Source organism: Corapipo altera, unplaced genomic scaffold, assembly GCF_003945725.1.
Source record: "Corapipo altera isolate COAL_440 unplaced genomic scaffold, ASM394572v1 239, whole genome shotgun sequence".
In the NCBI taxonomy this organism is placed as follows: Eukaryota; Metazoa; Chordata; class Aves; order Passeriformes; family Pipridae; genus Corapipo; species Corapipo altera.
Window position 1 is genome coordinate 1,052,934 of NW_020884938.1, and position 25,845 is coordinate 1,078,778.

A 25,845-nucleotide genomic window follows, 5' to 3' on the forward strand; every position below is an offset into this window, starting at 1 on the left:
AAACTTAAGCCAGAACTAACCCAGGGGTGCCCTCAGAGGCTGAGATGAGCTCCCTCCTCCCAGGGCAGAGGCATTCTGTTCTAGAAGGGGTTGATTGGTTCTTTGCCTTGCAATTGACCTTTGAAATAGTACAAGAAAAGAGATTTGTTGCTCAGACGTGGAGTTTTTGTGCATCTTATCAATTGATAACTGTTACTTATCCCACTTCTCAGTAATTTGATTCTTATCTTTATAATCAGTTCCCAGTTTCACTGTCAGCACTTTGTTATTTTAATGGGATCACAGAGTCATTAAGGTTGGAAAAGACCTCCAAGATCATCAAGTCCAACCTCTGACCAAACACACCGTGTATTATGTTGTGCAGTTAGAAAATCCTTGCCAATCCACGTGTCCCTGGAATAGGAATATCAGGATGTGTGTTTGTGGGGTTGGAGGCAGCAGATACCCTTAAGGCACAACCTTCCAGAAGGAAGAACTTGTTTGAACTCTCTGCAGAGGGTGTGTGTGCAGCCCAGGAGAGGCTGTGGTGTGCCTGATTCAGGTTTACAGGTAAACCTTGGGCTTCAAACTGTGTGGGGAAAGAAATCTCATTTGAGACAGTAGGAGAAAATAGATCATACTTGTGGTAAACTTTCTGTTCCTCTAGAATGGGTTGGAAAGTTCACTTTGGTGTTCACCTTAAGAAAATTTGCCTTTCCTGCTTATAGCTGTTCAGCCCTCCTTGATGTTTAACTCAGGAAAATCTTAGGCAAATGCTAATCTTTGCTGAATATGTAACATCACACCCCCAAATGTCTCTGAGAGGAGTAGCAGAGTTAAAAATATAAACTCTGCAGGACAACTTCATTACAAATATTCTGCCTGAAAATGCTGGGTATTCTTATCAAACGGTCTTTTACCACTTTGTGGGTGAGCTCTGAGAAGAACAAATCGACATGGATGTGACACAGTTTCACTTTCCTTGAGCTTCTATTGACAAATTTCATTAGCAGATTGGCGTAATATTAACATACTTTATTTACTGGCTGTGATCCAAAACTTTTGTTTTGAGCGGAGTTAAATTTAGAGCAACTGAGCTGAGTCTGTTCTTTTTTCCTTATTAACTGTTTTTAGCAGCCTGGTGAGTTTTTGTGAGTGGTGACTAAGTGTCTCTTGCTGTTATGATGACAATCATCTGCTTGCTTATGCTGCCAGTGTTGTCCCAACAGCAATAAAGAAACACTAGATAGAAGTTATAAAGCCTTGCCTTGAGAATATTGGCCAGTTAACCAAAATATGAACTTTTGGTTTGAAGCTGTGGCTGCTCCAGCCCTGGAAGTGCCCAAGGCCAGGTTGGACAAGGCTTGGAGTAGCCTGGGCTAGTGGAAGGTGTCCCTGCCCAGGGCAGGGGAATTTGGAACCAGATGATCTTTAAGGTCCCTTCCAACCTAACCCCCTCAGTGATTCTAGGAATTGTAATCAGGGATGAAAGAATGGAAGAGGTTGCAGGGGAAAAGTTACCTATGTTCTTTACACTCATGGCACAGTCTTAAATTCATAAGCTATCAGTTTATTCTACCCTATCTTAAATAAGCTTTGAATGAATTTGTGAGGCAACTAAGAGGAGGGTGAGTAGTAAAAATAAACATGGTTAGTAATAGCTGCTGTTTTGGCCCAAAAGGGTGTCATTTTAGCTGAATGTTGTGTTGCATTGTGCTGTAGTAGATTTATAGGTAATAACTCAGTGTTTACTATTCACCAATGCCCAGCAAACTTCTCCTTGTGACCCTGGCTACCATGACATGCATCACCTGACCAATGCACGTGTTGGGGTTTCACTGGGGGGCATTTCAGGGGTCTTTTGAACACGGGTTGGTGCCTGGAGAGCCTTCAGCAGCTGTGGCAGCTGGGAAGAGACAAAGAGCTGGAAGGGAACTGCTGAGTCGAAGAGATTCTGTCTGGGAAAGTTCTGCAACTGTTTTAAGCTCTGTTCACCTATTCTAAGCTGTGCTCACCTGTTCTAAACTGTGTTCACCTGTTCTAAGCTCTGTTCACCTGTTTTTCTTCCAACAGACTTTGGGAACTATCACTGCAGTGCCCATTAAGGTTCCTCAGGTCAGCTCCTTGCAGAGGTTGGCAGGACAAGGACCAGCAGTGCTACCTCAGGTACAAAATACAGTTTCAGAGGGGGTTTTGTGTAATTTTTTATGTGTTCTGCTCTGCTCCTGTCTGATGCCCAGGCCTGGGTATGTCAGCACACTCATTTTGCTGGGTAAAGACTCACCTTTAGTGAGTTGAACAGCAGAATTGTGTTTTTCTTCAATCTATTAAAAAAAAAAAAAAAGATTTTCTTCTGGGAGTGTAGTGTTAGCACAATGAAAAGCTGTAAAAATCGTGTGGATTCATTGTGGAAGAACAAAGTACAGATGGTGGGATGAGAATTTATGCTTTATAAGATGACAGAAGTGAAAATCTGCAATCCTGTAGTCAAAAAAATGTGGTGGAAATATTTAACCTTTGTTGAAGATTTAGCCTGACATACTCTTTTATTGACTTACTTACCTTATCCCTGTCCATCCCAGTAAAAATTGTGGCCCAGCTAAACCAGGTGCCACACTGAGGCAAGAATCTCTGGGTAAGACTGAAAGGAGAGTAACACTCACGGGTTTTTAAAATGTTTTCAAACTGTGTCTGCTTTCCTGAACACCCATCCCTGTTTCTATAACCATATACTTTATACCCCATTTCAATCCTCTTTCTCAAATTTTTTTGGATGTCATTTTCAACAAGTGATTTGCTGCAGTTCTGTGGTTTGCTTTTCAGATTAATGATTATTAAGTATAAATATATTTCTCCCAGTGTGGCCCTTATTTCTCATATATGGACACTTTTCTAGTGTTTAAGTCGATTTTGTGTGTATTCTTCCTTTTCTTCCTTTACTTTTTTCCTAATATTTTCTTAGTGGCAGAATCTGGTAGAAGATCTGGGAGCTAAATCTGCCTGGAGGAAGAAGTATTTCCAAGATAAAGTTCTTAAATTCTCTCTTTAAATTACATTTTGTGGAAGGCAGAGTTGTGAACATAAAGAGAGGTTATAGTTTTCTTATCAAGTTCAAGGCTTTGCTTTTCAGTTGTTCTCACGGCATAATAACATTTTGATTTCTGCCACTTTGGGGTGGCAAAGATGAGCAGATTGCTCCTGAAAACAGATGAGGTTCAAGAGCAGCTGAAAGACCTGGAACAGGGGCCTAAATTATCATTAAGGTTGTGGTTCAGCAATGATGGTGTTGCAAATGCTGCACTCAGAGAAGTATCAATGTTCTGTACTTTTGTTAAGTAGAAAAATTTTCATTCCATGCTAGGTTCAATTTTGAAGAGCTGGAAAAAGGGGAGGAAGCTGATTTGCTCAGCTTTTGAAAAGAGCACATTCTCTCCATCTTGCTGTTTAGCTCATGGCAATATTTTGGTCTGTGTCTCACTTTGTTTCCCTCCCTTCCTGGCACAGCTTCAGTTTGAGCCCTGTTTTATGCAATAATGGTGTTTAATACTAATGAACCACCACCACCACTTCCTTGGCTGCCCTCAGCCAGAGCTCACCACATGTTCTGTTGAGTGATTATTTCACATAGCTGGTGTGGGAAATGACCACAGAGCAACCTCATTTCTGCCAAAACTGGTGAAATAGGCAGCTGGATGTCAGACCACTTTATCAGGGGTATGTCTCATGCTCTGAATTTTTCCTGGCTTTTTCACAGGCCAATACCTCAGCAACAGCCTGTCCCGTTTACAGGCCACTTCTTCATGGTCTGTGTGTTCCTCCCCCACTCCAAGCTTACATGGAAGTTTAAAATTCCCATATTGTTTCCTAGTGGGGACCTCCCTCCGCCCATCAAAGCTTTCTGCCTGGTGTCTTCAGAGAGATCAGGTTTTCATCTACAAGTGGAAAGTTTGGCTTCTAACTAAGTAGTCAATATACCTTGAAGATATATTAAATATAGCCACGGATCAGAGTGATGTGGAGCTGTCATTCCCCAGGAACAGCTGGATACAGGTGACCTGGGAGGCTGTTACAAGTGATGTGCAGCACTGTGTCACTGTGAAAGCTCTCCTTTTTAAGAGCTGTGAGGTGAGTGCACAGTCATCTCTGGCAAATTTGGAGGATCAATAGGAATTTATGGTCCAGGAGAACTGGAAACTTCAGATGGAAGTATAAGAATGCCAGGAAGCAAGGCCATGTAATACCATGAAGGTGTTATGGTCAAGAACATCTCTTCCTTCTTCTCCCTCACAACTTTGAGAAAACAAGCACCAAATTAAAAATCATCTTGGAAATGATTCCCAGTAGGAGCTGGGAATTGTGCACAATTAAACCTGTCAAACACTGCCAGGCTGGCTGGACAGAAAGAGGGGACTCCTCCACTTCAGGGCCCCTCATCACATCTGAAGGAGTTTTGTATTTTTGATGCTTTTATTCTCCTCAGCTCGACAGCCTCTTCTGATTGACTCCTGTGCACTCAAGCAAAAACATCCCACACAAGTAAACTGAGGCACTTAACAATACTTACATAAAATACTGCAGACAGCTCCCTCGTTTTCCACATTTGTACAGATACTTGTCATTTGTTTGGTTCATTTGAATGGGTTTATGATATGACCCCCTGGGAGCTCTTCCATATGGGGAATGAAGTTTCAAAATCTGCACATTCACAAATGGCAGCAAAATCCCATCACTTAGTGCAGAACAGCTATTAAATGGTGAGCAAACAAACATTAATTACAAGTTCATTGCACAATACAAACAATATTTCTTTAGGCATTCATTATTTGCCAAAACAAGCCTCTTTGGCAGACCTTTGTTCTTTTCTCTTTTTTTTTTTTTAATTTATTTTTCTTACAGATTATGAAGTTCTTTTTGCTTTCATCAGATAAATAAAATTTCTGCTATGAGCTGTGATGTTTGGGAAGTTAATTCCAAATAATATTTCTCTTCTTACTTTGGCCTTTGAGGTTTCCAGCTGGGTGAGAGGCTGTGAAACTGCAAACTCTTCATTGCACTCTGAGGAGGAAATCCTGGAGGTCCTCTGCTCAAAGACTGCTTTTTTTGAGCTCTTCCTCTGCTTTGTGGCACCCACCAGCTCTAAGCAGTATGTAACTGGTTTGCATACAAGTTTATGTTGCACTGTAGCCACCTGAAGGCACGTGAGGAATGTTATTTTCTGTTCTTCAGCTGGAAGGTTTTCAACGAAACGGTGAAGGCATTAAAATAAACCTCCCGTTTTGTTGTCAGTAATTTGGGCCCAGTCCAATTCTCGTTCAAATTAGTGGAGAGACCCTGATGCTTTGAATAGCAGTTAAATCAGATTATAATGCTTTTTCCCTGACCTATTTTTCCAGTCCTAGTAGAAGGCAGGGCTTGGGATGGCTTTGCCTGTGTCACTGCTGGTTAGAGCAGAGCAGAGCTGTGTGGCAGTGCCTGCACTGGGGCTGTCACACAGTCAGTGGGGAAAACAAACAGGCACACACAGGGCTTTAGCTGGAATGTGGGGGTTTCAGTCAACTCTTCCCAGTTCTGCTCTCAGAGGCTTCCTGTATTTTATCTTCTGCAGTGACTTTGGTGTGTGTGATTCAGTAGGGTCTGGATTTGGTCGCGGGGCTGCAGAGCTGCTGTGAGACGGCGCTGTTGTGTTACCATGTGTTTGCTCTTCTCTGGGTTCTGGGAGCCTCCAGATGTTCCCAAAACTTAAGAACACATTCCCATTTTAAAATTTCATGTCATGGTTTTCATGAGCACATTTCCACTGGTAGCTGTTGCTTCCCTTCATGTGTGAACCAAAGCCAGCCACTGCTCTCGGCTCCCTCAGTGGTGGATGTTCTTCCTCCCTTCTGGAAGCTTTCTTGCAAGGAAAACACCTCCTGTAGACAGAATCCAACTTTTGGGATGCCACTGTGTACCGTAGAAGAAATATGGTCTATGGCAAAGCCTCTTTCTGTTAAAAAAAAAAAAAAAAAAAAAAAAACTCCATTACTTTTAAGTGTACATAGCCATTGGAAAGTGGAAAACCAGTACTAAATGCAAGTCAGCCTTTTGTGAAACTCAAAAAGAAGCCAGCAGGCATACATGTTTGTATAAAAAGTTACACAGAATTGTGCAATGGGGAGACAAGAGCACTTTATTGTTCGTTTGAGTAAGGAATAATTGAATTGGGTAAAGTTGTTATTCCAGTATCAGAGGGGGAAAGGACTATAATCCCCTAAGGGGTGTTGTGCACCTTTCTGGTGTATAACCCTCAGTGCTTCCAGGGGAAAGTGTTGGAATGCTGGTGGAAGAGAAGAGAGAGAATCTAATTCAGGGTAACTTAATCAGCGTGGCATATAACCAGGCTCAGGGTTTTGCAGCAGTATTTAATATTCATTGACTGTGTGCATGCAGAAAACATAAGCAAAATTGCTTTTTCAAATAGGTTTGCAGAGGCCTGGCTGAAAATGTAGCCCTTAATAAATATAGTTGTTAATCTGTTTTATTCCATGAAAGCTTTTATACTCTGCTTGTCACTGTGTTTGAAACACCTTCCAGTTAATGTTAAGCACAAAGATTAACATCTGTTGGGAGCTATTTCTTCTCTCCTCCTTTCCCTTTCTGAGGAAGGAGCTGAGAGCTCTGGTTACGATTCCTTTTTACCAGTTTGCTTGTTTTTAATGGTCATGCTGCTATTAACTGCATGCCACTATGTGTTGCTGCCAGAAGACTAGACATAGAAAATATTTGGTGTAGAAAGAGTTGAGGTTTGTGCTTTTAATTCTTAGAGAAGAAGGTTGAGACAGCTGACTCAGCCTTGCTGTAGAGACTCCCTGCACCAGGGAGTGGGGCCATAAGGACATTCCTTGAGGATGGTGGTATGGCAGAGCTTGGCAGTGACCAGAAATCTGGGCTTCTGCAGTATGGTCAAAGATGGACCTGTAGGGTCTACACCCACATTTTCCAAAGTTTCCCTTTTTTCTCCCCCCGCCTTCCGGAGTGTCAATTTTCTGTTCTTAATGAGGGAAGTGATCCAAAGGCAGAACTGTCCAATACTGATGCTTGAAACCTTCAGATCCAATCAGTGTTGTGAGCACTTTGAAAAGGACCTCAGTGAAGTCAGATCTCCTGATAGCACATGGAATCCTATCCACAAAACCACACAAACCTCAGGAACCATGCAAGCCATTTGAACACCTGACAGGGTACCCTCTTCCCAGCTGAAGACTCTCCTGTTTCTCCCTGTCAAGTGCTGCTCTGTGAGTAGCAGCAGATGAGCAGATTTATGTCCCCTCTCTCCACTGATGCCATTTGTGTCCGTGTGAATGAGGTGGCTACAGATCCACGTCTAGCTTGGATCTGGAGTCTCTGAGCCTCCAAGCCAGTTGTACAAGGTTGCACTGGGTCTCTGGCCCAATGACAGGTGGATGGAAAGTTTTCTTTGTCTGCAGGACCTCAGCAAAGGCTTGAAGGAACTCAGTGTGCTGCTTCCTGTCCCTGAAACATTCATTTTCATCTCCTGGTGTCAGCATTTCGTGTGCTTCCATCTTGCTTAGGCTGTCAGCAGACAGGAATTATTTTTGTCCTTACTTTTATTACTATTTTTGTCTTTCAAGTTTTTTGATGTTGGCTGGTAAATGAGTTGGGGCTGGTCAAACCATTGTAACATGCCTTTACTGTTGTCTAGAAGCAGGAAAAGCTCTGAAAGTGGTGGGCAGTACAAAGCAGTGACATCCATGGCCTTTAAGGTGACACCAGAGTTTGAGTCCAGTGAGTACCCAGCTGTGTGGATTAGTCCAGAGCTTGCCTATGGAAGTATAGGAGAAAAGCAGACAAATGTTCACTCGTTTGTGCCTAAAGGCTTCATGGACACTTTATATTTAAATTGGAGGAAGTTAATCATAGATGAGTATCTGTGAGAGAAGCAAGCTGACTTGTAATGCTGAAAAGAGTGGAAATGGAAGGAAGTTATTGACTGGTGTGTATAATCACAGTCTGGCTTTTATATTTCTATTGTAATCCTAAACAATAAGGATTAAATTCTTTCCTCAGAGGCACAAAGATAACTGCATGTTCAAGGACAGAATCGTTGTGCAGAAGGTAAAAAAGCAGAAATCCTCGTCAACTTCAACCTCTACTTGTTATTTTTTTTGAATAATATTGATTTTAATTTGCTGGTTTAATGGTGGTTTTTCCCCTTTGCAAATGGAGAGCAGCCACTTAATGAATCATCAGCTCAATAGCAGCAATGCCAAACCAGAAAATACAGGCAGTATGACTGAGGAGAAAATGTACATTTCATTAGCAAAAGTCAGTCAAGTTCCTGTGAAAATACAGTTTTGTGTTCATAACACTGATAACATTTTAATGAAGAACTCCCACCTGAATGCCTTATGCCAACATCCACAAAAAGCAGAGCTGGCAGATTCCCACTCTAAGCATCCCTCACAGCACAACTTCCATTTCTTGTAGCATCGAGCAAAGCTGAAGGAGAAGAAAAACTAAATGAAAACACTTTGTCTTCTTAAAAATCGCACCGGGGTTGTTTTAGCTGTGTGTTACCTGCCCACTACAGCTGGCTGTCCATGACTAACCCATGGAAACAGGGCAGGTACCCGGCACGGTGGGAAATGCCTGACAGTGGGGGTGCCATTTAAATAGGTGTGAAAATACCCCCGAGTGACTCCTGTGGGGTGGAGAGTGTAAACTGAGACATTGGGGCTTGTTTAAGGGCTCCTTGCACTTCTGGCCTTGCTGAAGTCTGTTCAGATTTGCTCTTGGTTTTGGTCAGATTAGGGTTTATTTCCCAGTCTGCTCTGGCCGGGGCAGCAAGATTGGATATGTGGGCTGGAGGAGGAGCTATGAGGGTTTTGTCCTGCGTTTCAGACCACCCTTGTGTGGCTTCCTGGGCTGATATTCCAGGGAGATGCTACAGAGAGGTTATATATCCCTGATATTCCAGGGAGATGCTACACAGGGCTCACCAAACTGGGTCATCTTGCCTGGAGTTTCCTCACGATACACACTGAACAATAACTTCTTTCTGTGTAACCACATCAAGGGGAAGGAAGAAAAGTGGCTATGGATCCACAGTCATGTGTGATTTAAATCACAGTGTGATTTAAAATCTTCCCCCTGTGGCAAGAAGATAAACTCTGTTTATTTTGACTGTGGCCTCAGACCAGGCTGAAGACAATAGGAGTTTATCAGGGAAGGAACTAAAAGCCAAGCAAGCTGGAAACACTTGTATTCGAGTGAGTTGGGCACCCTGGATTTTAGGGAGTGTCACTGCTGTAAAGTTATGCAGAACCTTTTCTTTTGCATCGTTTTTATTGATTAAAAGAGGAGAGGGAGAGAGTCGGTCCTCAGCTGGCATAAACAGACACAGCTTTACTGAAGTCAGTGTGCATCTGTTCATTCTGGTGAAGGATATAATTACCCCATATTGCACTCATTTTATCAGCCATTGCTAATGTTTTCTGTGTGATCCTCTAAAGCTTTTCAAGAATGAAAGCTCTGTCTGCTGCTCCCAGCACTTTGCCTCTGTGACATATGAGTTGTGCCAAATCCATTCTTGAGTTTTTGTTTTTAAGCTCCGAGTACAAGGGTGAAGTGAAAATAAAGTGTGAATAATGGTCTTTTTCTCAAAGGCAACGTGATATTGCGTTGAGCTGAAAAATTTACTCTCCTACAGATCGGCCCTGCCAGTAGGAAGGGCTGATGGATGCTGAGCACGATCCAGCTGATATCTGATACAGGGGAGGGGGGAGGGCTCTCCAGGGTTGCTGACAAAGCTATAACAAGATCCAGGGATGGAAGCTGAAGTTAGGCAAATTCAACCTTGCAATAAAATGCCAGTCATGAGCATAATAAAATATTATAGCAATTTATCCGTGCTCGTGATGAATTTGTCGTTAAGGTCTTTATAGTATTTTCTTTTAAAATCAGTCTTCGGTTTCTGGGGGAAATTCTAAGGCCAGCCTGTGAGCTGGAGGATCACGGTGATCCCCTTTGGTTTTGTAATTCAAGTGCACTTGTTAACTTCCCTTCTTTGCTAGGCCTGAAGGAGAACCCATTTACCAGAATTGCCCTTAACAATTCTCACAGCACCCGCAGATCTGCACAGAGATAACTGTTCTAATTAAATCCCGTCCTTTAGGACTACATGGGATTGCCCGCAGAGATGGGGGGAATTGTGTGCTTTCCTTCCCTTCTCCTCCTCCCCCCCCCCCCATACTTGTTTGGGTTGGATCTTGAGGGCTTATTTTGTGAGAGGTTTTCTTTTTCCCGTATTTTTCTTTTCTGTAGCATGGGAGCAACTCACCTGGTGGGATGTGCCTCAGGAAATAGATTGCCCGTGATCACAGTTGCCTTTGTCGTCGGTGTTAACCCTGTCAAACCCAGGCAAACCCAACACACTGACACGCATCAGGCTCTCCCACCTCCAGCGCTCAGCAATCCATTCACTCTGCAGCATTCGGCAGTCTGTGCTCCTGAGAGCTGCGATGATGTTTGGGTGAAATGGAAGCCTTTGAACTTCATGCAGGGGCACCTGGATGGAGCTTAATGATGTGGGATATACAAGAAGTCGTCTTAGTGACAGGAGCTGATTCTCCCCTGATCTGAAACTCTTTCAAATATGTTAAATTAGAGGCTGTTGAACATAAGATCGCTCTGCACATCTCACAGGATTGGGCTCCCTGTTAGTTCCCTGTCTGAAAAGCAGACAGTGAATGCTCAGGTCTGAGAACATCTTCTTGAGAAGAGTGCTCACCTGCAGGCTGTCTGAGCAGCACCAGGGCTGGCTGAACGCCTGGAAGGAAATGTTTCTGTTATTGTGGGCATTGAGGAAACTCGAGAGCAACACGGGTTTGGGAAATCATTCTACTCAAGAAGCAGCTCTCTCTTCTCGTGCGTTTTGAGCCCTGGTAGTATCACATTCTGTTTTGACAGCTGTCAGAAGTTAAATGAGAGATACTCGGGGAGAGGAGGGTTGAGCTACAGGAGAATTGTTATTTGCGGCGCTCGCCAACAGTTGCAGTTTTCACTTGGTAACACACATTCTGTCTGTTATTCTTTCTCTTTTCTTCTCCTTTGCTCAACTTTTGCACCTTTTATTTCTGGGGCTCTTGTGACGGGGACTGGTGCCATCCAGCCCGTGCTGCTTGCAGGAGGAAACATCTTTGTGATGCTGTGCATGTGCAGTGCCTGTCCCGCCCTAGTTTTATTCCAGCCCTTCTTCAGTGACTGCCAGCTTCCAAACTTCCCCTAGTGCCACTGTCCTCCTTTCATCTGCCAAATTTAAGCTACAGTTTAGGCGTGAGGAAAAGGATTTTACACTCACTCTTTCCTTCTTTTTGTTTATTATTTTTTTTGTTCTCTGTTTATCCTCGCAGATTCCTGCAGCAGTTTGCTTGTAGAGGTGACACTCTGCCAAAGGTCCCTCACATAGCTGTATATTAAATACTTGCCCTTAGTGTTTATATTTCAGGGGGAAACATTCACAGGTGTTGGAGCACAGTGGCTTCTATGTTTGCTTTCTGTTTTGGATTCCCGGCCGTAGAAATTAACATTATTTACCCTCTAAATTATTAGAGCTTTAAGTGGGGAGCGCCTGAAACTTTTTTTTTTTTTTTTTTGCCCTGTAGTCCCAACCCTTTTCGTTGTCCCGTAATTGCAAATAAATAATGCTCTCCCAAGGCCGGCTGAACTTGGCGGGGAGTTTGCAGAGGCTGAGCCCGTGAGAGAGGCTGTTCCTCCTCTGCAGCACACGGGGGCAGAAGGCGCCCGGCCTATGTTGTGTGCTGCACCACTTCGGTGAGTCCTGGCGGATCATTTCGGCGTGCAGGGCTTCAGAAAGGAATTTAGTACTTGGGAAAATTAAGTTCTGTTTAATTGCCTGTGCAGGAAGAGCTCGTTTTGTAGCCGAGTGACGTGTGTTCGTCCCCAGCTCGCAGGATGTGTGTCACGGGTGTGTGTAGGATTCACTGAGGTGTTACATCTGACAGTCAATATGTATGTGCAGTAGTGCAGAAGAGATAATTATGTAGCTGGAATATATATAGGCATTTAGCTTTAATTAGGCTTTTGATTAAATATAAAAGTGCAATTAAGAGTGACAGATACAGTAGATCCTGGTAGACGACATGACAGTTTTTGGCTAGAAGAACTCCTGTGCTGATTTTTTGTCAGACTCGATTTTTTCTAAAGATCTTAATGACTGTTCTATTGACTCTTTGATCTGAATTGCTCCGTATTATCTCTCTCTCTCTCTCTGTGCTTATCTGTGTGTTTACAGTATTTCTGTTTGTAGCAGATGTTAGATTAATTTACAAGAAAATTGTTTTGTTTCAGGGAAGGATGATAAAATTTAGACTATAGCCAAGCAGCTAAGAATTAAATTTGGGGTTTTTTTTGGTCCTTTGTTAATACCTTTTAACTGTGTTTTACCAAGCTTCTCAGACTTCCTTTTCTGGGTAATGATGCTATTTCTGTGAACGTGTCTCTGAGCACACAGGCGTAAGCAATTTGTTAAAGGCTTACATGTGAGAGACTTACATAAGATTTAACATGGGAGGGGAAGGACATTATTATGAAAATGTAAAAGCAGATATTGCAAGATCTGCTTGTATCACTGATACAGATGTGAACAAATTGCTTTGAGTATCATGTCTCCTATTGCTCTGAGATGATGTTTATGTTAGAAACCTCAGTCTTGCACAATGATTGGGTTTGAACCAGTGCTCCGTGCACTACTTTTGAAAATAAGGCCATTAACTAACTATGGGTATGAAGTTAATTATAGAGTCCTCCCTTAAACAACTTGGCCAGGATAATTTGTCTTGTATCTTAGCTGAATAAGTCAGATAATAATGATACAAAGTGATTGGATAAAGACAAAAGAGCAAAGAACCCTTCAGTGTGCCTTGACTGCGGTTAGTTGGAGTTTCACGTAGTTTTTCATCATTTCACAGTGGGGCTCTGGGGCTTTCCAGTGTCACCCCAGAGCTGTGAGCCCAACAGAGCAGCTCCCTGGCTTTGTTGTTGCACTTAATATTTGCTGTGGGGACAAATGGGTTCAGCTCCTCCTTGGTGAGGAGGATGTTCTGCCCATCAGTAAATCCCCGTGTTTGCATTGAATAGCTTCCTTAGGCTGGAGATTGAAGTCAGCATCCTTGGAAGGGCTCCTGTAGACTCCAGCGTGGTGACACAGGCAGCTGTTCCCCATGTCTGTCTGGTACAACTTGTCATTTTGTTTCACAGTATGGGAGGTGTGAGAAGTGACAGGACTAAATAAGCACAGAGGGAACCGACTGTTGGATCTGGCCGTGCTAACGAATGAGCTGGGAGTGAAGTTAACTTCATGTGAAGCAGCTTAAATTATTTATTTTCGATCCTGGAACTGTACTTAACGTGTTGTTAAGGCAGAGCCACGTTGACAGGGTGACATTAATTACCCCACTGGAAACACACGGTGGTAGCTGAAAACAATTGTTCTCAGCTATCACTGATGGCTCTGGGTACAGCCTCAGCCTGTGCAGAGCTGGCCAGAGTGTCCTCCTCCACCCCTGCATCCACCCACAGCTGTAAACTGGCTCTTTACTTATGGCCACAAAAGATGAGGTTTGATGGTTGTGGGTTTCTTGTGCCCCTCTCTCTCTATTTTTTTTTTTTTTTTTTTTGTGAGCTGAGTGACTGTGTGATTGATCTCCTCTCCACTAGACATGGCATGTCTTAAACACATGAGGATGGGCATTCGCTGATCCACCAGTATAAAGGCATATGCTTTACTGTTCCTGTAAATCCCACAACTCCCTTAATGATTCAGTCTTACTCCTTAATTCATAGCAGGAGTGTTGTGTCCAGAATAGGAAGTTATTGTGTCTGGGTTTTCCATTCTTCGTCCAGGCTTTGGCTTACACATCCCTGCTGAGAGCTGGATGTGACTTGACTAGCATTTGTCTGGATGTGTACTAATAAAAGTGAGGAATTGACTTTTTCCCTCCCTTCTTGTTCAGCACTGGGATGAGTTAGGGACTCCAAAATGGCCCAGCTGAGAAGCACTGGAATATATCTACAAGTAAATGAATGGCTGGCTACTTGCATTTGCTATGTAATGTTTTTCTAGATGCTCCTGGTCCATGGTTAATGCAGCCAGAGATCCTGCTGGGAGAATGCGAGTGAGCAGTGTTTTTTCCCTGAGCTGAGCTCAGTTGGTTAAAACTTGGTGGTAATAACACCAAGGTCAAGGGTTCAATCCCCTGTATGGGCCATTCAGTTAGAAGCTGGACTCGATGATTCCTTGTATCAGAGCATCCTGTGATTCTATATCTACAAGTAAAATAAATGGCTGGCTACTTCCAGTTGCTAGGTAATGTTTTTCCAGCTGCTCCTGGTCCACGGTTGATGTAATTAGAGGTTTTACTGGGAGAACGCAAGTGTGCGGCGTTTGTTCACGACAGTGTGAGGCTGTGCCTAACAACATTTACCTCTCTGTTTGTAGGTTAGGCCAAAGACCCTGATTCCAGACAGCCTCCCTATCTCCCCGTGCAGAGACCAACCTTCCAAGCAGCCTCCCACCTTCCAGAAGGCGACCGTAGTGAGCATCAAGAACCCCAGCCCCGCCCTCCCGACCGCCAACAACACCGTCAGCCATGGACAGCCGCCCCACAGCCAGTCCCAGAGCGTCAGCGAGCCCCTGCCCTCCCCTCTGAGCGGTGCAGGGGTGGCCTATGCCATCATCTCCACCTCCCCCAGCAATGCAGCCCCCATCAGCACCAGCGCCGCCGTCTCCGTCGTCAACGACAGCATCAAGGTGCAGCCGCTCCTCATCAGCGCCGACAGCAAGGTGGGGGCTTGTGCTGGTTTGGAGGTAGACCCAGGGGAAATGAACCCAACTCAAAAGAGAGATTATATCTAAGTCAGAATAACAATTTAATAAAATAATACAGTAAGTATGACTACACAGACAAACAGTTGGTTTTAACCCACAAACCCCAAATGTATAACCCAGCACCCTGGGGCATGAACAGAGTGGTGTTGGTTGGGACCACTGAGCCCAAAGTAAAAGGAGAGGGGGAAAACCTGTTGGTGAGAGTGCTGGTGCAGTCTGGTTGAAAAGTGGTGGTTGCAGTCCAGTCAAGAGTGGTGGTCTGCAGTCTGATTGAGAGTGGTGATCTGCAGTCTTCCTCTGTATCCCACGAGTGGTAAAAAAGTCCCAAGACCCCAAGATTATATATCCTCAGGTTCAGGCAGGAATGCCCAGTACTTCCCTCAGGGCGGGGAGTTCCACAAAGGGTGTGAGCGCAGGAGCATCCTCCAGTCTCACAGGCCTCTTAACACCCAGTTTATAGCCTGAGGACTCAGGGCTGCTCTGGGCAGAGGGTGTAAATGGTTCATTGATAACAGTTTCTGGGCAATGGCATGGAAGGCTATGGAATACCCAGTTTTGGGTTACACCCACACAGTGATGAACTGGTCCCAGCTGTTCTAACTAGGACAGGGCTTCACCTCCCCCTGGGCAGCAAGGACAGCAACCCCGTGGCAGGGGAGAGCAGGGTGTTCCCCTGGGAGGGCACAGCCCTGGGTAGAGCGGTGGCAGCGGCTCTTCTTGAGGAAAATAATCGGAAAGCAAAGGGAAAACTCTTCAGGGGACACAGAGATGCTGGGAGACATTTATCTGTGTACAGGCCTATTTTTTAGTGGGAACAAAACTCATCATTCTGTAGCCTGACATTAATGGGACCATATGATCTCCCATTTCCTTAAACCAATCCTCACTAATAATATCCCTGAATTCTGTGCAGGCTCAGATTTCCTATGGACTCCCTCTTCAATTATACAGTGATAGGAGTTATATCAGCTGACCTCGGGGGAGCATATAAAATAATCAGGCATTCCCTTCTGCACTTCCAGGGGAACACCAAATGAAATGAGGACTCAGGGTTTCAAAACTGATCAGCACAGGAATCAGTTGAAGAAAATTCAAGTTATGAATTACTTGTCTCCTCTTTGCACTGCTTTTCAGCTTTGAAATGCAAGAACTTCATCACTCTCACACCAGAAACAGATTCAACAAAGGCTGCCAATGTACCCAGCAGACATTCACTGTAATTTACTACTGGGATTCCCCTACTTTTGGTTTTATTGGCAGCACGGGTTCTCATAGAGTGCTAAAAAAGAATACAGGATGTAGGAAGGCTTTTGAGGTAAACAAGAGCAGACATCTTTTCTCCACTTCTTTGCCACAATTTATTTTTCTTTTACATAAAAATGCTGCTGGTTAAGAAAACCATCCCTTTTTATGCTCTAGGAACTTCTAGAGTGACCAGGCTGAGATAAAGTATCTAACAATTAAATAACATGGATTGAAAGTTAGAAATTAAATAGATGGAAAAGGCCCAGCATTCACATCTAATATTTTTAATATTTATCAAGAAGGTGAGCTTAGGAAGGTCTTCCAGAGTCCTCCATGAAGATTTGATTATGGGTATAAACTCACATGTGGGCAGAAATTGTCATTCATTCCTTTTAATTTAGTACCTTCTGAGCTAATGTGACCTGCACTGTGTAAAGCTTCATGTGGTAATTCAAACATGAGCAGCTGCAGTTACTAACACACACGTGTGTGTGAATGAGAGATCTGTGTCCTAATTCCTAGAGGTTCTAAACCAGAACTGGTTTTAATGTGAAACGTGTAGTTTATTTTGTTTATGGAAAGCTGGGCACCCAGTGCTCATAACACATAAAGGCAGAGGGCTCAGCTCTGATCTCAGTTACACGAGGAATGTTTTCTTCCCCATCCACGGGCACTTACTCTGAATAACGCTGGTTATGAGACTGAGATCTCATAACTGAGATCAGATTGGCTCTGAATGTGTAGTGATCCCATCTCTTCTACCTGTGCACAGAATAAAATCAAAGGAAATCCCTGACACCACAAGTGCTAGAGCGTGGCTGCTCAGCCAGCTCCAGAAGTCCTCCACATAGACAGTGTCCTCATTTTCAGAGGCACTGATTGAGTGACTCCCTTAATCTGCTGTAGGATTGTAATGCACAAAAAACCCATTAATTTTTAGAAACTTTAGTATGGATTTAGGAGCCAAACCTAGGTATCCAGGCTTTTTATACTTTTGGCTTGTGACTTGCATTTCTTTTCTGCAGGGGTATGAAGTAACCCTTCAAAGAAGAACCCAAGGTTTCAGGCAGAAATATCCAGTTTCATATTGTGAATTCTCTTATTTGTGCATTGTCTTCTAGGTTATCATTATTCAGCCTCAAGTCCAAACCCAGACAGAAAGTAAAGTGGAGACAAAGAAACCTCCTGAAGAGTCAGCTCAGGGACCCCCTGCTACCAAAAAGAAAAAGGAGGAAAATCCAGAGGTGATTTTTTTCTTTTTCATTTCTAATAAATGAGCTGCTCCAGTATGGTTAAGTTATGTCACAAAATGTAACATAACTTGTACGTCTCATAATAATCTTGGCACCTTGCAAGGCTGTAGCTGGAGTTCTTGTGAAAGGTGTATACAAACTTAAGATATTTTCTTTTATTACCAAATATATAGCACTGGGTTTACCGGCCACATATGAGGTGAAATTAACATTTCTTTTGCCTTCTTTGTAATGAATTTTGCAATTTTTAGCTTGTATTTAACAACAATTTCTTACATTTGCTGTGTCTTCCCACATGTACACAGATTCTGGTCTGAAATACGTTAAAATCCTTCAAATTGAGTAAGAGAGCAGAAAGAAGGTTATAAGATGAAAGAGATTTAATATACTGTATTTTTAATATTCTTAATATACAATTTTTTAATTTCAGCTAAAAATATAAACCACAATTCCTTGTAGAAATGGTATGTCTCTTTAGCAGACATTTTGGTTTTTTGTCTGGGTGTATTCACATTAGATTGGGTGTACTTTTGAGGCAGTTTGAGGAGTTACACCAGCTGAATCTACTGCTATTGTAGAAATGATCAGCTCACGTGAAATCTTAACCTCACCAGTCTAATAAAAGCATCCTTGGAGCTGTAGGCTTAAGAGGATTATTACAATATAAATTTATAATGTTACTTGAGGCATGTGGGTGGTCATTTGTTTTACCATTTTAAGAGGTTCATATAGTTAAACGGTGTTAAGGATAAATATTTTAGCCCAGAATATCACAGAAGCTCTGCAGAACTACACTTAGGAGACCTCCCAGGTTTAAAATCTACCTCTCCTGTGAATCTTCACTGAATGATGGGACTGTAGAGTCCTGTTTTGTTTAGGCAGGTATTTCCAAAACCTTATTAATTTGGTAGCACCTTAAGGGCAGAAAGGTCAGTAGATACTGCTTAAAAGCAGAATGTTAGGAAAAAACATCCATTTTACCTTGCCTGTAACTTGTCTCCATGGAAAGAATACTGGACAAAAGTGTTCCAGAGAGATGCAGGAGGAGATGGTGGGACTGGGCCCACTTTTTGGTATGGCATCCATAAATTTAATGAGCTCTTTTAATTGCTAATTAGACTATCTCAACAATGTTTTTCTGCCCATGAATATTGTTCCTACCCTGTATATCCTGGAGGTCTCAGCAAGTTCTTTTTTCTGGGTAGGGTGCTGATGCCCTTAAATATGACAGTTCTTTTCTTTTCATAGATTTATTTCATGGCCATAAATAGGTAGGTCTAGAGTTAATTTCTTTTGTTCTTTGAAAGTAAACTTTAGTTGATTATCATGTATTTATGCAATTAGTGCAATTAGAACTAACAGCATAATTAGTGTAAATACATGTAATGACATAAATAGAACATGTAATTACAAAATGAAATGCTTTTGTGAAAATCTTTGTTTTGCTTCATGAAAAGATGTACTGTGTGTTTCTGAAAGCACTCGTGGCTTTTAAGCAGATGATTAAATTTAAAGCAAAGAGTGACAAAGATGCCATATTTCTAAAAAGAAAATAGGGACTTGAGGCACTTCTCTTCAAGCTTTTATTTATCTCCAAAGCACAAAACTGAGGCAGGGACTCCAAGAGGACCCTACATGGATGTTAATAGGGACAGAATGGGATTTAACAAATTAAACTGCAAATTTAAAGCAAACCAACCAGAAACATCCAGACTTACCCGTAGCCAGGAATCCCATCTGCAGGTACTCAGTGGACCTGAATGAACAGAAAAGAGAGAGGATGATCACTGTCTTTTGTTCCTGCTGGGAAACCATGAAGCTGATCCTGGACAACGTTTGCATTCTAGAAGTTTTTTATCTAAGAAGAAAATTACTGCCATAAATACTGGTTCTTTCTTCTGCCAGTGTTTCTAATCCCACCTAAGAAGTACAAGAGAAATACATGGCAGCTATGAACTAAATGCTAATGTTAGGCCTGGATTAAAAAAACTGGAGAAACTGAAGTCTTGGTTTTGCAGCTTCCTGAACAGAGGAGAAACAACAGGCCCTGTGCTACCTGAAAGGCAAGCATTGCAATGGAATTCAAATTTTGATTTGAATCCAACAAGCTACAGGAGTGAGAAATAGCCAAACCCATAAAAACAAATATGCTGTTAATATAATATGCTTGTTAAAAAGAATACAGCTTCTACCGGGATTTTTTAAGAAGGAACCAACTTTCAAATCCCTATAAATGTTAACCCTTCCTGTGTTCAATCATGAGATAATTATCAAGTCCATTTGTGATGGCTCTTTATATGTAAAGCTGCCATTGCATTTAACTAGATATATATTCAAATAATTTTAGCACGAAGAGAGGACGTTGTTTAGCAAACACTCCAGTGCTCAAATAATTTCAGTTGGGGCATCAGAAAATGTGTGTTTCCCCTGCACTTTGATCTTGGGGTAACACAGGCAATTCCGTGCTCCCTTGGGAACACACAGTTGCACGTTAACCATTCCCACTTTGTGGTTCTGCACCTCAGTGTTGTGATTTCTCCTGCTCCCAGCCCTGAGATTTATCCTGCCACGCTTACTTTTTGACGGGGGTGAGGTGAAGCTTGTAATTCCCCTCAGTTGACTAATTTTCTTCTCAGATCCGCACAGTGGATCTGGGATCAAATATTCATCTTTCCCTTCAGGTGTGGGGCCCCCACCGTGCCTGGCTGGTGTTTTAGGCATGTAAGGAGGGAACATTATTGAAATTAAGGTCTGACATGCAAATGAACACATGTACTTGTCATTACCACGGCTGTGGAAGGCAGAAATACAGCATGAATATATATTTCATGCCACTGGTGAAATCCTACAGCACCATTTTCTAATCTACAGGGAGGGCTACACGCCAGGAGGTTGTGGAAAGAAAATATTCCTGTCTTATGAGGGTGTTAGTTCAACTGTTTGACAAGGATATTTTCACAGATACAAGAGGGGTATGGATGTCCAATGCTGGCCCTCAGGTTCTGAAGGACACACCCAACAGTTAGATCTTTCCATCTGCAAAATGAGGACGTGCCTGCTTTCAGTGTCACTGTGTGACAGCCACAATTGCAAAGGAAATCGTAGTTCCAGTGACTTCCTAGTTGATTTTATCCTGAACTGAAATGAGAAGTTGAATCATCAGGCTTTTCACAAAACAAGAAGGTCAAACTAATCTTGGCTTGGAAGTGTTGAAACGTGTTCTCCTGACACTTCTTTGATTGAAACGGAATGTTTTGACCTGCTGCTGCTTAAACACTGTGTTTTAGTTTGACCCAAATCTACACATTTTATTTGGGGTGAGTATTATAATTTCATCTTCCTGTGGTCTTTGTACACTTCATCAGAGTTGGACTGTGGGCTTTGCTTGCCTGGATTTCCCAACAGTTTGGGTTTCACAGTCAGATTGTCCCTCCTGTGGAATTGCACCTCGCAAAAATGCCACTTGGGTGACGTGACCCAACGAGATTGTTCAGCTCAGCAGAGAGAGGAAGAGACCCCGGAGGCCCCACGAGTACCACAGATGTGACTGAAAACCAAGGAGTTCAGTTCAGTTTGGCCTTGGAACGACACAGCAGAATTTCAGTTGTCATCAGAAAGATGGAATAAAAGCTCCAGCAAAACTTTTGCTGCGAGGAAAAATTTCCCAGGGAAAAATCCCTGACAGAAAATTTAGAATCTGCTCCAGTACTTGTCCTGTTACTGCATCAGCATAAGATTTTTTTAGGATGAAGGTGTGTTTTGTGCATACATAGTTTACAAGAGTTGTAAGCAATATTTTAGATCAGGTTTCTCATGCCAAATGAGTTCACCAGCATCAGTGGGAGATGTTTGTTCACTCCTCATTAGGGGAAGATATTGGATTAGTGTTCCTTTTCGTAATTCATGCACGTGGTCTTCTTTTTGTAACTTGGGAAGAGAAATTTCTGATGTGTTTTTATTTTGAGAGGAGGGGACTTTCAATATGCTTCAGATGTCTTGTTTAGTGTTGTAAAGCTCAGTGGAAGTTTAATATAGCTTACTTTGCTTCATACAGCTTGCTCACATCCAATAAAAGCAGTGCCATGTCCAGATAGGAACAATAATACACAATGACCTCTCCACAGAGTGGAGTGACAAGCCAGCTGGCAGTTGAATTGATTTGACTGGCTGGATTTTGGTCCTGGGCTGTATAAAATCAGTAGTCACATAACACTGGCTTCAGAAATCCCTGAATTCCTGAAGTTCATGTAGTCCTACAAGTGGGGCGTGACTCACCAGGCACATCTGAAACAAATCTTCAGTTAAAGTTCTTCATATTGCTATGCAATCCAATAAGATACATTTCCAAAAGACCTTTACTGGGTTTAGTCTGTCAAGGCTACTTTTATTTATTTACTTACCGTGATCACTGTAGTGGAAAAATCTAACCCCTGTTTATTTTTTCCTTAGAAAATAGCCTTCATGGTAGCATTAGGACTGGTTACAACGGAACATTTGGAAGGTAAGATGGCATATCTTGTTTTACAGCTCGGTTTTGGAGTGAAATCTCTTCTCTTGGCTGCCCTGAATCTCACAGGATGGCTGAGGTTGGAAGGGAACACGGGAGGCCATGTGGTCCAACCCCCCTGCTCAAGCATCATCTGCTCTCTCCCACCTGAGATGGACTTTCAGGTTTTGAGTAGGTCTTGTCATCTTGAGAGTCCCACAGAGTAATGTGTAAAACACTGGTGAAAATCCAGCGTTGGTTTCATCAGAATTTAAGCAAATTAGAAAACTCCCTCTCACAAACAATCCCTTCCCTCCATTCCTTCCCATTTAGTAAAAAATTTATGAAACTTCCAGTCTGATCCCGTGTTTGTGTGAGAGCTGCTCGCACAACTTCCCAGTTCTGAACACGAGTTCAAACAAATCCTGCACAGAAACTAAATGCAGCATCACAGAGCTTCCAGTTTACTTCTCCCACCTCCCAAAAATACCTTGCAAGGGTTTGCAGATTTGCACCTTTCTTTGCCTCAGCCTTTGTCAATCTGAAATAACGGATGAGAGGGGAAAAAAACACGGATAAGAGGGGAAAAATCATGGATGAGAGGGGAAAAATCATGGATGAGAGGGGAAAAAAGAGTTGGTTCAGCAAATTTGCCAGTGGTGTGAGATGAATCAAGGGTTTCTTGGCAGAATGGATTATTTCTTATAGAGAGAGACGATGCAACTATTTTTAAGGAAAAGTCTGCAGCCTGATGTGTTTTAGTTCCATGCTCAGCTCAGACAAGTTGCTGGGATTCCACCAGTGTAAGGAGAGAAAGGTGGTGTCTGTGTCAGCTGACAGTGATTCTTGGTCACAAAAAATTTAATGATAATTGATATTTACCACCCATCCCATGGACCACAGTCAGCAAAATGCTTAGGAAGTTCCAGTGCACTCAGTCTAAGTTTTATGGGCTTTACTTTAGGCCCCTGCTTAGGGACCTTGCTGATACCTCCCATTTTACACCTTCATTTCTTTGCACTAATATTCCCTGTTCCTTGGTTTTAAGCCAGGTTGTGAATTAGGGAAAAAATAGCATCTGAATTGTAAGGTCTCCCTAATATATACAGCAGGCTTTCTGTGGGTCTTGTTGCCATTTTTCAATGTCTTTCCCCTTTAAATCTGCATTTGAGAGAATCATTTAATGTCCCAGTGACTGAGAATTTGAAAGCAGTTTAAAGAAACTTTAAGCCATTGGCATTTTTAATCCCTTAATGGTAATGGATTGAAATGGAAATCAAAAAGCTGCAGCAATTTTGGGAGAAGATTTATAATCCAAAAAGTGCAAATGACGACTGGTTCATGTTTCCTTTGTCTAAGGAAAATAGGACAACATTTGAAATTATGCTGAAGTGCAAATTATGCTTACAACAGAGAGGACTTCATTTTGAATAATTCTTTACCCTTTGATTTTATTGGAACTAATAAACTGTTTGTGTGAATTTAATGCTTATTTTCAAAATGCCAAGTACTGCTCTGCTCTGTTTGTTCTACACTAAGTGTGGACATGCACATTTTGAACCAAACTGCTGCAACACTGATCCCGCAGAATCAATTCCTGCAGACAAATTCACTTTTTATATTCCTACTAGCATTAAATAAATGGCTCCAACAAAGAGCTATTTGCTATGGAAAGGGTATTTCTTCATGAGAATTGGTGATTATGACTGTCAGAGATGCCCTTATAGCTTTCACATGCTAAAGGTTATTATTTTAGTGCTATGTCATGTTTACGGTTATCAGCCGTCGCTATTTATCAGGAAGAAGAGGTCATTACACAGTTCAGTTTATTTTAATACTCCTAATGCATTTCTCAGTTTCACATTTTTGGAATTAAACTCTATCAAGATTGGGTCATTAAAAGCTTATTCACTCAGTATCATTAACTCGCAGTGCTACTGCTTTTCTTCCTCTTATTCATTAATGCCGTGGAGAAGGGCTGTGATCTGCTTGTGTATGGATTTCTCCATCTGCCTAACAGCCAGAGGAGCATTCCCTGACTGGGGAAAGAGCTCTGTTCTGCAGAGCCTGAGTGTGAGGCATCTTTTGAGGCCTTTCCCAGTAAATGAACACAGCAGCTTCCACTGACTGACAGTCTGTAAGGTGCAGCTTTCCCTGAAGGTAAATTGCCATCACAGGCCTCATGGAATGACCACGCAGAGTGTTTATTGATGAAGGCAGCAGCCCATTGAAGGTTGGCCTCTAACATAAAGCTATCTGCAAATTTATTCATCTTTGTCAAATGTATTCTAGTTTAATATTTTTTTCTGCTTGGGTTCTGTTTTTTAAATTAATAAACTAAAGAATGAGGTAGCTGAATTCTGTGATGCAGTGTATGGTTGTAATATGTTGAATCTCTTTCTCTAGGCTATTAGAACCCCTTTTAGCATTACCATTGTGCTAAAAAGAAAAAGGTAGAAAGCAAAACTTTAAAAGAAGGACCTTTAGTTCAGGTTGTTTTGAAAATGCACATCTTGGTTTACCACAGCAAAATAAAAAAAACCTGAAATATTTCCATCTAGGTTACTGAAATGTAAAACAAATTTTAATTTAACTTTCTTACATCCTATTTGGAAGTTACACAACAGTTTTTAGCAGAAGTGGCAAGTAACAAAAGATACCACACCTCTGTATGCTTTTGTTCTGTCTAGGTGTGCTTGTTGACAGACTCACTCTTAGATGTACATAAATACATGGATATTTCTGTTCAGTTTCCATAAATAAAGTGCTGACACCGTGCTCTCCCTCCCTGATGGCTGCACAGGGTGATACATCTCGAGCTGTTTCAGTTCATTCCTCTCTCTCTTTCTCTCTCTTCCCATCTATTCCCACTGCTGTTCCTTTCCCCCCAGCCAGCTTTTCTCTCTGTGCCATGGCAGTGCCTCTCCCAAAGCTGCATTCCAGGTCTCTGCCATGTGTGTGATTCCACCAGGTATTTCTGTTGCCTTGGTGAGAGCAGGTACCAAAGCGACTCTGTCTTTGACTTGGGGCTGAGAAGGGCAGAGATCTACAGAGCCCTCCCAGTCCTTTTGGGGGGCTCTTGGCCCAGCTGTGTGCACAGAGAGCTGGCTCCAATTCTTTGTTTCTTTTTCTGGGCCGGTGAAAAGTCACAATGCTGTATCCCTGTGACCATTTCTGGAAGACAAAGCCTGGGCTGCCCCATCTCCAGGTGTTCCCCTGCACCACCACGGGGGTGCTGAGGTGCTGCAAGCCCTGGGTTCACTCAGTGGGTACCTGGGGCTGCTGAGCTGCAGGAACCGCAGCTCCAGCTCACACTGCTGAGACCAAAGAGTCAGCAGAGGGCCATTCTCTCTGCTTTTTCCAGCACCAAGGCACGTGGTTCCTCTGCTGTGACCTCTCTGTTACCTTTGGGCCTCGAGAGCATTTCCCTTAGAAGAACGCTGACACCAAGAGCAACCATCTCTCTTCTGGTGGCTCTGACAGCCTGTGGATGTGTGTCTGACACTCACCCTGCTGCCACTGAGGCCTGATTCCCTTCAGAGGCTGTCAGAGAGTCTGGAAGCTTCAGGATGGAGATTTCAGCATAGACAGATGAGCATTTCATAGGAAAGACTTTTGCAGTGGGACAGAACTGTTATCCAGACAAGGTCCTCACGCGCAGTGACCAAGTGTCCAAGACGTGAGTGACAACACTGATACCCTTCACTGTAGCAGTGCTGAAAGTGGTAAATGATCAACATTTGGAAAGGGTGCCTGGAAACCAGAACTAGGTGTTGGGAATCCAATTCCCATGGATCATAACCTCCCTGGAAGCTGGACTGTGCCTTGCTGTTGGATTACAGATCATGCTCCGTATCCCAAAGGCCATTTTCCGGTGCTGAGGATGTTCTGAGATGGACCTGTTTAGCTCAGGCACTGAGGAAAGATGCCAGGCCTTCTGCACAACCAGAGGGTGTCCTGAGTTCCTCTGGGCT

At 42.8% G+C, this 25,845-nt stretch overlaps 1 protein-coding gene across 2 annotated transcripts in view; it reads left to right on the forward strand.

Annotated features, from left to right (window-relative positions):
* The window catches only part of PHF21B (PHD finger protein 21B), a 146,285-nt gene that overhangs the window by 105,296 nt on the left and 15,144 nt on the right, over positions 1-25,845 (forward strand). For both annotated transcript variants that reach the window (XM_027660833.1, XM_027660834.1), the window contains 4 exons: positions 2,053-2,145; positions 14,498-14,842; positions 17,254-17,376; positions 21,835-21,886. In XM_027660833.1, the coding sequence (XP_027516634.1) occupies positions 2,053-2,145; positions 14,498-14,842; positions 17,254-17,376; positions 21,835-21,886 (613 nt within the window). The remainder of the gene's footprint in view (positions 1-2,052; positions 2,146-14,497; positions 14,843-17,253; positions 17,377-21,834; positions 21,887-25,845) is intronic.